Source organism: Lytechinus pictus, chromosome 2, assembly GCF_037042905.1.
Source record: "Lytechinus pictus isolate F3 Inbred chromosome 2, Lp3.0, whole genome shotgun sequence".
NCBI classification, from domain to species: domain Eukaryota; kingdom Metazoa; phylum Echinodermata; class Echinoidea; order Temnopleuroida; family Toxopneustidae; genus Lytechinus; species Lytechinus pictus.
Genome location: NC_087246.1, coordinates 16,950,747 through 16,962,979, shown reverse-complemented (window position 1 = coordinate 16,962,979; position 12,233 = coordinate 16,950,747). Strand labels below are relative to the sequence as shown.

At 35.2% G+C, this 12,233-nt stretch overlaps 1 protein-coding gene across 3 annotated transcripts in view; it reads right to left on the bottom strand.

The window, feature by feature from the left end:
- LOC129284131 (eukaryotic translation initiation factor 3 subunit C-like) overlaps positions 1-7,543 on the bottom strand; it is a 28,365-nt gene extending 20,822 nt beyond the window's left edge. For 2 of the 3 annotated variants that reach the window (XR_010296103.1, XM_064111370.1), the window contains exons 1-4: positions 7,385-7,543; positions 3,865-4,079; positions 1,354-1,549; positions 696-812 (exon numbers count right to left, since the gene is read on the bottom strand). Coding sequence is in view for 2 of the 3 variants with exons in the window: in XM_064111370.1 (XP_063967440.1) it covers positions 696-812; positions 1,354-1,549; positions 3,865-4,028 (477 nt within the window). In the remaining variant the exon portion in view is untranslated. The remainder of the gene's footprint in view (positions 1-695; positions 813-1,353; positions 1,550-3,864; positions 4,080-7,384) is intronic. The other variant, XM_064111376.1, reaches the window with a different exon arrangement.
- Positions 7,544-12,233: the final 4,690 nt, after the last annotated feature.

The window sequence follows — 12,233 nt, the reverse complement described above, 5'->3', positions numbered from 1 at the left end:
TTACTTTGGGTCACTGCAGAATCGTTTTACTCTTACCTTGATATAAAAAAAATCTTCTGATCACTTCAATCCACATTTTCAGAAACAAAAGAGCTAATCACAGATGATCAGCCGAAAGATGGTTAATTTTGAATCATCATAAAATGTGGCTGATTCCCACCAAGAAATGACCAATACTTGTGCACAATGACATCACTTTTTGTGTCAAATGGTGAGGTGTGAGTGAAATAAAAACAAATGAAAATTATCAATATTCAAATGCTACATGTAATCAGCACTTAGGGCTGTGTGATTCGATATTGAAATATTGTGACTTTGAAACTTCGAGGAATATTCTAAATATGATGTATCCTCTATTACTTTATTGTAAAAAAGTAAATTTGAACGGGTTTAAGACAATACATCTGCCATGAATGCTATAAATCAGACATTATCCCAACTATCAGAACACAACTCACCAGGGATTCCAGAGAAAGCTACCAAATTATTATCTTCCTTTCTCCACATCTGTCAGCCTTAAGCTGACAAAAGGTGGTATGGCATTGTTTTGTTTTTTTACAGCTGGTGATAATTGAATACCAAATATCAAAAATTTGTGCAGTCGTACTGCCCACAGAAATAATATGATCAAAACTCGATAGCTTTGCTCCAGACGTATGAATGAATGAATATTTCATAAAGGATGAAATACTTACCTCTTTGTACTTTGTAATCTGAGTGTCAAGCTCCTTCAAGTATTTTCTTAGCTTTTGTCTCAAGGAGGAGAGAGACTTGGCATTGGCTTTATTCAACTTCTTCTTGTCTTCCCAAAGCTGGAAAAGGAGAAAGAGTTATGAGTTTGTGTTAAATTTTTCAAATGTTGTCTGAACTGAACTGGTATAAAGTTAAAAGAACAGAATTGTAAAAGAGCATGAAAAATTATAATTATAATAAGCAAAACAATTATATTCCAATTCACCCCATATATTTGACATTGTTTTCCCTGACTCTGTACACAGCGCTGAACACCAACCTCTATGTATTTAAGCCACTTGAACAGCAATTCTTGTTTTTGTAAAAACTTTTCTAAGACAACATAAAGGAATGTGTCTAGGTCAATCATTAATATGAATAATGAAGGGAGAACCAGTTCAATAACATCGCTCATACATGTAGATACAGTAAATGAACATGCCTTAGACCATTCTCAACTTAGCAGGTACTCACTTGATAATGAAATACAATGTGAAAATTGTGGGAATTTGGGAAAGCAAACGACAGTACAAAATATGTTTATTTATAATTTTCAAATTTTTTTTCTCACAGCAAATACATCAACCAAGCAAAATCATTACACAAGGTGATTAGTCATACCTCATTGACGAATTCCTCGAGTTCCACGAGACAACGGATATAGTACCGTGGGCACTGGCCATCCTCTGTGTTGAGTACATTCTGAGCCTTGGTGTAAACCCTCATCAGTTCCTCAAAACTGGTCTGTACCCTCGAGACATCCCGGATCTTCTTCTGATTCCTGATCTGCTTAATGAGCTCTGATATCTCATCATGTCTGCCAGGAATTAAAAAATTAAAGGCTTCATTTGGTCAATCACCTTTTAACATTCATAGTTTAAATGCCAGGGGGGTTACTCTGATATTCATTGCGTATCTAATCATTATACTTACGCCCGTGTTCCTTTGAACAAAATTCAAAATAAACTTAAAATAGGGTGGGGGCTATTTTATCTCTGAGGCATCAATTACAGCCATTCTGTTGTTCGATTTTCTCAAAATGATTAATGTCTTGACTCTTTAACATTACTCTGGTAAAATGACAAATATTTTAAAAGGCTTGTTGAATCAGGTCCTTGAAATGATGCATTTAATTATGTGGGGCAGGTCCAAGCTATTGTCCCCTCTGAAGACAAAATTAAATCTTTGCCTAAATCTAACATATATTATGTCATTTTAAAGCTTATACTCTGAAGTTTTTTGCCCTATATTTTTTTTCTTCTGAAAACTTAAAGTTAATGAATGCCAAGGTCACGATTCCAAGAAATCATTAATTAGCGTGATGTATGGGACATCACATTTTTTTATCTGCAGATAATGCAAATTATATATTTGAAAATATTTCTGTGGGGACTTGTAGTGCTAAGTTATGCAAACATTTGAGAAAAAAAAAATGATTTTGAAAATTAATTAATTAAGTTAATTATCTGATGTCCAACAGGCAGTGTCCCGTACGTCACAATTTAGCATATGTTTTTTAAATTCTAATTAAGAAAAAGTTGGACAGTTTTCATCACACTTTGGCAAGTTCTAATTTATTTTACTATACATCCAAAAATTAAAGTGAATTTACTAAATTAATTTCATGTTTAATTATATCAGCTAATTAAGCTTTGTGACGTATGGGACAAATGTGTGACGTACGGGACACACCATAGGATTTCTATGTAATTCTAATTAGGGTTATTTTTCAATTAGGAGCAAAGATAAAGTAAATTGAGATAACTAATATATCAGTGGTTGAATATTGGTTAAAGGCTGATAATAAAGTTATGATTTGTAATAAATAACAAGGGTGCAAATATTAGCATACTTGTTTACATATGTCATTAATTAAATATTTCATAAAATATAAGGTCATAAAGTTTTTTTATGTTTTGTTTGTTCATATACTATAATAGAAATATATATCAATCATAATAGTCCATGTAAAACTTACTTACTTTGGTTTACATCCAGTTAATTATAATTTTTTATGAAATGTCACTTTCCCCATTCGTTTAACACATGGAATTGTTTGCAAGACATCTTTCATAATATTTATAAGGTCGTAAAGTGTTTGCTATGTTTTGTTTCAGTGTATGCTATGAAAGAAATATATATCAATCATGATAATATCCATGTAAAACTTAACTTACTTTGGTTTACATCAAGTTAATTAAACATTTTGATGAAATTTCACTTTCCCCATTCGTTTTAAACATGGACAAATGTCTCGTACGTCACATGTCCCATACGTCACAGCGCGGATGTTTATATTTTGAACTATTACATAATAACCATGAGTTCTATCATATCATTCATGGCTAATGAAACTTGATAAGATACAAGGTGAAAACATGAGAGATTTCCAGCTTATTCCAATTCACAGAGTTTTAATGACAAACTTTTTTTCAAAAAAAATCAGCTTTTGTCTGGTCCTGTACATCACAGCGCATATTAATTAAAATATTACATTGTTAATGGAATTGTAGATCACTAATTTTTTTACTGAATAAAGAGGGCACAACTGGCCTTCCAAAATCCATAAAAGATTCTCTGTTGTGCATTTATTTTTTATGTTACACAACTTTAAAGTCTCTAAATGTCCCGTACGTCACAAGTCAAATAGCTTGGACCTGCCCTGTGATAAAATAGCTATCAAAACTTATGTGTATTGAATCATATTTTCCCACTATCAATATGCATTAGCGTATAGTGGAAGCAAATTTGAATTCAATAAATTGATGCACTTTCACTCCTTTACCCCCACCTGGTGGAAAGGATTTTCATCGGTTGAATGAGATGAAAGTGCTATTAAACAGCCTTTCTCATTGGGCATTGCTTTATAACTAAGCATGCCTTACACTAATACAGTCGTTACCAAGATAAAATTAAAATGCTTCTCAAAATATTTCAAGTCATTTTTTTCTCTTTGGATACTAAATTGTGCTATTTTTAATGGGCTTCAAGGGCAAATGATGCTAGACTCTAATTCCAGTACACACCAAAGCAACTAAACCCTTAGAAACTGTAAGTGAATTTCAACTCATGCTTAATTCATTACTCACAACTCCTGCTCATCAATTATTTCCAATCTAAAAAAAACCCCACCTCTTTGATTTGGCACTGCGCACAACGCGTTTTGTCTCCTCTTCATCATCACTGAGGAAAAATCGGGTTACTGGGACCTGTTTCTGCGGTACTTGGATACCATCATCACTCGATTCCGATTCACTCTCGGTTGATGACCCTCCTGCGAAGAACCGCGATGCCATCCTGGATGATGTTTACTTCTTTAATGTTTGAAATGTTTTCCACTGATGAAGCTGGTGAAATGAGCAGGGGAAAAATAATCATTGAAGTGGGGCGAATGGCAAGGAAATTTGAAATACATTTTAATATTTCACAATGTTTACAGATAAAGAATGATAAAATAGATGTGTAACATTCAATGCTTAAGAGATTAATGCCAGTTGTGGTAATGATTTCAAATGAGTTAGCACAGAATTTTATAAAATGACAATCTAAGAATTTGTATACATGTACAATTATACATAGAGGCCAAAGCTCAAAGAATAATTGGTTTTGAAAATAATTAATAACTACATGAACATTCAATAAACCAAAATACATGCCTCTACAAAAAAAAAATCATCACTTAAGACAAATATTGTTGTATCTTCAGTTACAAGAAAATCCATATTCCGAAAATTATTATCTTTTCTTTTAACTTTTCTTGTCATGTTCACTGAGAGCACGTCGTCAGAGCAAACTATGCTTTTATCTAAAAACAGCGCATAAATTTCTTTGTGGACATGATAACGTATCGAGATGAAAGATAGTCTGAAAATTCTCAAACCTTTTCTTAATGTTAACTTCCTTGGAAAATAAAATTTACAAGAGGTAGTGGCTATTCAATTGTAACTTAATGAAGCATGCGATTTTTCTCAGTCAACAATAAATTCTAGCTGTATCCAGCAAAAACTTCTTTGACAAAAGAAGGCATTCGGATCCAAGAGATATTACAGAGTTGGATTTGATGACTTTTCGGCAATAGATCTCATTTGAGATGATGGATCATTTCAAAGAAAATATGCCTGGGAGAGCAGCCACATGTATTTTAAGCACTGTAGTGCACAAGCATAAGCGTCAGAGGCGCATGGGAAATTATGCATCATGTCAATAATGCACTAAATGTTTTTACAGAAGAGATGCTTCTATTGGTTGACCTAAGCAGATAAGATCACTGTCAAATTCTCATCGCTTCACTTTGGCAATGCTTGGCTTCAGACTTCATGGTAGTTTTGATATGGACTGAAGTTAGCGACCAAAATATCTGTCTGCCAGCAGCTCACCCATTGTTTGCCGCATGTTCACATATTGGTCGCTAACTGCAGTCCATATCAAAATTACGGAAAATCCAAGGAAAATGATGTCTGAGAATTTGAACGGAGACCTCCCAATTAAAGTCGAAATACAGCTGTTCCCGATATGCAATATTCGGAAAAGCAGTGGGCGTAATCGCATATTGACCATGTTGACCTTAAAATATGATACCTGGGAAATCCCTTGGAATTGGGCATAAAGTTATACAAAAAATTATTTGCCTCTCGGTGTCTACAGACCAGCAATAGTCACTTACGGTGTGTTTATGCTTCCATTGCGAGGACAGAATCAGCGTTTTCAAACGTCGATTCAAAACGCCGATTGTAAACGTGGTTCTGGGAGTGCTGTTTATGCTTAACTTTTCAGAGGCGAAATCACGATCTCCAGCTGTCCTATATAGGGTCTGCTGATATTTTATTTTATTTCCAAAACCACTTGCCCGATCGGGCAATTGACTTAGGGAAATGCTTGCAAGCACATCATTTCCACTTGCCCCGGGCAAGCGGGTTTGTCGCGCCCTGTATAAAGTCTCTGGAATGGCGCGCACAGGTCAAAGACCCGACCCTGGGGGGCCAGTCAAATGTATTGCTGTACACACGCGTGGCCAAATTATTTGCAAACACCCCCTAAACGAGTTTTTCTCTGTGTGCAAAATATCCCCCTAAAACACAGTGGCAAATTGTATAGAACGGATAGCGGTGCGTTTAACGCTAGCGGGCGTGTACATGTTGCTTATTACATGACGTCATCCAGCCACTGCCGAGAGCCAATTTATGAATGAAAATATAGTAAGCATGCGCACTGCAAGCCTTCCATTGCCCCACACAGTATTCCACCAAAACAAGTGTGCAATTCTCTATCATACCAAAATCGACCTAGAATTTCACTTTCCTATATTTTATATGAATTATGAAAGGTATTCTTGGAGGAACTATTTTATCACTGATACCGCACAGGTAAGCGAATTTCGATTAATTCTTGATTTTCCGTCAAAATCTTACGAATTAGCGTCGATATGGCATCGTGTTCGTTGAAGTTTGTAGAGTCTATCTCAATGTGTACAAAGTCAAATGATCTCCGGGTTTCGGAGCGTCGCGTGAATATGCATGAAATTGCCGAGTCTCGATAATTTTTGATCGATACTGGAGCGATCTAATCACGAACCAAGACCATTTCCCGCGTAGACAATGTGACCGGATATCGTTAGCACTATTGATACTTTCGCACGCAGTCCGAAGGGATTATTTTGGTGACCACGTAGTCATGACGTGATCTGCGCGATTGGCCAATCAGCAGTCTCCGACTCGCTGAGCCGAGACGGTCTATCCATTGTACACAGTCTATGGACAATTTGCCACTGTGTAAACAAGTTTTTCGCGGGATTTCTTTACAAATTTTGGCCCCCAAACCAAACAAGTTGTTGCCAGAATATGACCCCGGGAAAAAAAAACATACCCTAGACATGTTTGGCTAGTATTTTAGTAATTAAAAAAAAGAGCTTTGGAAAAAAAAATACCCTAAAAGGTTAAATTATTAATGTTTGACCCTGCGATTAACCATTGACCAGTCTTTCAAAACTACCCCTTTTTCTGAAAATATGTGTTTTTAATACCCTTAACGAGTGCACGCGCGGCCCGCGTCCAAAACTGAAAAACACCCCTTTATTTGCGTTTATTGGGTCACGCATGTCTACCGGCGTAGTCTACGGCAATACATTTGACAGCCATCTTTTGGAGACCAGCCGAGGTTTGACTTGCCTTTGAGCCAGTTTGTAAAATTAAAAATAACTGATGAATTGATTGAGAGACTTGCTATTTTCGAAGTTACTGGTGGGGAAATTCTCTCGAAGTCGGCTGATGCGAAACTGCATTAGCGCCTAAATGGCGACCCTAAGGTCCATCATGCACAAATCGCCCGTTTTCGGCACGTGCGATTTCTTACGTGCACAAGTGAACGGGAACTATCACACTCTCGTGATAGATGTGAACAGTTTGAACATGAACAATATCGCAATTTACGCTGTTGTGCCAGGTATCTTCGCAATGAATGGGCGCATGATCGACAGAACGAAAAGGTCTGCGACATAGCTCCTCTTTGCAGGATTTATAATGAACGACACATAAGTTTTAAAACTATCACACATGATATTCAAAGATAACTAGTCAACATTTTTCACATTCATTCAACAAATGCAGTGCTTAATGCGAATTTGGTTCAACAATGTGCAATATGTTAACTTTCTTACCTAACCTGCGTGAGCAATCTCGGAATCATAATCCGCCATATATGAAGGCGCGCGCGAACGCTCGCGGTCGCTCGCGCTCGCGCTCGCATCTAGCTAGCATAGCTATACGCTAGCCATCGCATTCTAGGAAGTGGGCTACACGTGCACAATGTGAAATGCATGGGCGAAAAGTTGTGACTCGGCCAAAATAAACTCAGCACTCATAGGTGCTCTGAAGTTTTATCTTTTAAATGCCATTAATTTTTTTTAGTTTCGTTCATGCTTGAGCAAACACGAAATGTTTTTGTCTGGGGTTAAAAAGGAGGCTTGCGCCAAAATTGCATAAAATGATAAATATGACGATCGGACTTCTTGCTAATCAGCAGACTTCATTTTAATCTTTTCATTATCTTTGCCATAACTTTCAAATTATGAATTGTTTTGTTGTTGTTTCTTTTTAATATGTTCTCTTTTAGAGTTGAATATTCCTTCGATCTTCAAGCAAAAACAATTTTTTTTTCAACCGAAGTATGGGAGAGCGTGTATTTTTTTCAAATCCTTTCATTGTGTGCTACAAAGGTTATGGTGCCTTTTGAACAGTGCCACTTTTTTATGGGCGGGGGCTCGGGGATGCTCCCCCCCCCCCCCTCAATTAAAAAAAAATCATGACCAAGAAAAAAGTGGAAAGGAAATAAAAGGAAAGACAGAAAGTAAAATATGATATCATTTTCTGAATATTATGTCAAAATCTATATCACAAAATTTGATATTGTAATAAAAAAGTGGGAATATTTGCGTGCTCGCTTCGCTCGCTTACAACTTTTTAATTTTTACCCGATCTGCCATATCTAGCTCCTTCAAAATTGACTCAACACACCATTGCTATTGAAAGACATGAATCCCTTCCTGTTTGTCCTGTCAAGCATATAATTAAACTTGGTCAAACGGGAATCAATAAACCCTTGAAAAATTGATTCATGTCTTTAAAGGTACCATATACATAATTTGTTTCACATAATAAAAGGATTTGAATAATTATACAAGTTTTCCCAATTAATAATGCAAATTTTCTTGCTTGGGTTGACAAAAAGTCTTCTTTTCTTACTTATGAAGGAAAATTCAAAGGTAAAAGAAGTTTAAATGAAAAAAAAAATAATAATTCAAGTAAATAAATAAATTTGTAAATAAAATTTGACAGCATAATTTTAAAATTATGGCACAGATAATGAAAAGGTTAGAGGAAGTCTGCTGATTAGCAAGAAGTCTGATCATCATATTACTCATATTCTGCCATTCTGGCGCAAGCCTCTTTTTGAACCCCCGACAAAAACGTCCCGTGTTTGCCCGAGCATAAACATTATTTTTTTTATTTTTTTATTGAATTTCAAAGATAAGATTTCAGAGCATTATTAACATCAAAATATAGATATCATAATTTGAAACAAATTATTTATAGACTGTTCAAAACTGTCCCTTTTTATACGCACTGTATTGGCGGAGAAAAAAAGAAAGAAAACAGAGGAAAGAAAGAAAGGGAAAAAAGAAGGGGAGAGAGACGAAAATAAAAGAAGAGGGAAAAGAGAGGATGAAGAAGATGAGTTAATAAACATATTGTGATCGAGGGGAATGATTTTTCAAATCTTTTTTTTTTGCATTACATAAAATTTTCGCTCACGCTTCGGGTTCGCATTGCATGTTCAATGAGATTATCTTGCTCAGAAGGCTTAAAATATCAAGTTTTGAAGTCAATATACAAGTTTCAGCTCGGACATCGAGCCCATTTTATCAATCTCGCGATAACCCATGCATCCTATTCATAATCACAAAACATAATGTCCAGTTTTCATGCCTCAGCACATTTCGCGCTCTCATTATATAGGCTTATTAGCCTAGATAAAATATTAACATTTTCATTAAAAAATGATGAATTTTTACTGTACTGTCCCTTTTTTTTTAGAAAGGAAAGTATCGACAAGTTTTATCTCGCGCTTAAAGGAAGTCTTCTATAAGTTTCGTAGTCACAAAACATGCACGTTATGCACAACTCCGTGACTTGCAAATGAGAGTCAATTAATGATGTCCCTCACTCACGATTTCTTTTGTTTTTTATGGTTTAAATACAATATTTCAATTTTTACAGATTCGACAATATGGATCCTGACTTGACTTAACCATAAACTGTTAAAATACTGGCAATTCCACGTGTTCAGGGAGGAATAAAAGTTTTGTTTCACTGACAATGGGGAGAAAATTAGATTTTTTTTTCATGTTTCCGAAAAAAAAATATAAAAGAAATAGTGAGTGGGTGACATCATCACTCTGCTCATTTGCATACCAACCCCGGATACCGACCAGGATAGCTGCTTTGTGAAATTATTTGATTGTCGAAAAAAAATTGTCTTCATGGCTATCTGAAAACAGTATAGCAGGTCCCTTTTCGATCATGCAGGCCGGAACGTAGATTAAAAATTTCTGCTCGCGCATGGGCCCTCGAAGTAATTATCTAGTTACATTATTTTATACGCATCTTGTTCAGGATGACAAACATGCCCATAAAAATGTTGAATTATCAGGATAAAATACATGAAATTTACAAAAATTCGCGCTTGCACAAATATAGCTAAGAAGTGACTGTTGGGGGCTTGGGGCTACCCCTTCAAAGAAACAAACAAAAATCAACTTTGAGCTTGGCCGCCTTTATGACGTCCCTCCAAATCCATGCACGCTCGGGCCTATATATTAGGCCTAATATGATTATAGGTGGGGTTATAACAGGTCCCTGGGAACGATTTTTTGACTGGGGTGCTGAACATCTCTCCTCAAAGGTGGGGGAGGGGGTCACAATTGAGTTTTCCATTGTTCTTACACACGCACACACCCACATACATATATATATATATATATATATATATATATATACTTCTTATAGCTTTATTCATTAAAACATAACATATATATATAATTAAATAGTGCGAGTGCGAAGCGCTGGCTAAGATTTTTGGAAATTATATGTATTTTATCATGAAAATTAAACATTTTGAGCAATATGTTTCTGATCCTGAAAAAGATGCGTATGTATTAAATAATTACTGCGAGCGCGAAGCGCGAGAAATTTTTAATATCCGCTCTGGGACTGTTTGCAGTTACCCATGAATACAATACATATTTCAACAATCAAATAATGCGAGCGCGAAGCGCGAGCTAAGATTTTTTGAAGTTTCATTTATTTTGTCCTCAATATTGAACATTTTGAGCAATGTTTGTGATCCTGAACAAAAGGGGCATGTTAAGGACTATTTGCAGTTTCCAATGAAGACGATACATATTTCCACAATCAAATAATAAGTGCACAGTTGTTTTTTTCCAATAAATCCGAATATTTTATTTTTAACTGAAAAATGAAGAATCTCACTGGTTTTGGTCCTAATCCAGTCCTCTAACTTTTTCCAAATGTGATTAACATGCCCGCACTCCGAGTACAGATGCAAAACTGTTTCGATTTCTTTTCGACAGAAGGTATACATTTTGTTTACTGAAACTAATTTCGATTTGAAAAGCAAATACTTTGTAAATAATATATAATACGTTGCACAACTTTATATTGAAACCAACGCAATGTTACATCTTCCTACATTAATAATTTGAGCGCGAAGTGCGAGCAGAAATTTTTAGATATTCTGATCTCAAACTGGATTTTTATGCACGTTTTAAATAAAGGGCAAGTCGAAATCTCAATAAACATGCGCGCGTGTTTAGATTTAGATTCTAAATAGGCCTACATTATTTTGTTTATGAAAATCAATAAGGCGAGCGCGAAGCGCGAGCTGAAAATATTTGATATTTCGATCTGGAAAAGGGTGAATTCATGCACTATTTCAAGCACTGTGTAGGAAAATTCTGAATTGGATATGAATCGGATGAATGACACGAGCGCGAAGCGAGAGCTAATAATTTTTTATCATTATTTTGACCTAGGACCAGGCATTGTAAGGATATTTGTCATCATATGAAAATAATGACTATCTTTCTATTCCTCTTTCTAAGAGCAAGATGAACCTTGACGGTATTCCATTCTAAAAAAGGGACAAATTATTGATTATTAGGAACGTCATGAAAATTTTATTATCTTATTTACTAATCTAATAAGTCTAATTAGAACGCGAAATTTGTTGATATTAAGGCCATAAAATTTGACATTTTAAGCACTTTTGTAAAAAAATTATGAAAAGGATGCAAGGGTTAATATATTTTTGACAAAAATAATGCGAGCGCAAATCGCAAGCCGAAATTAAGGGATAAAATGTCACGAAAGGTCGATTTATTAGAATTAATATGGTATAAATAACTCACCAATCAAAATACGTTTTAATAGGCAATCAAACCTAAAAAGGGATATTTTGAGAACTTTATGGAATACAAGAAGATAATAAGTAATTGACAAATCAGAAGCTATATAGCGCGGAGCGCGAGCTGACCATAAAACGGAAATTTTGGAACACTTTAAAAAAATCAATTTGTAAATCAAACAAAATAACGAAAGCTCGATGTCATACAGAGAAATGTTTATATATATAGACTTCAAAACATGATATTTTAAGCTCCATGATCCTTAATCTAGTAAGCAAGATAAAGTATCTCATAGAAGAAAAGAAAATGCGAGCACGAAGCGTTAGCGAAAATTTTGTATAATAGTGACATCATGAAAAATGTCTTCCCCGGCTCACCTTATTTCATTCACTCGTCTTCTTCCTCTTATTTTACCTCTTCTTTTTTTCTCCTCTCTTTTTCTCCTTTTTCTTTCCTTCTTTCTGTCTTCTTTCTTTCTTTCTTTCTTTCTTTCTTTCTTTCTTTCTTTCTTTCTTTCTTTCTT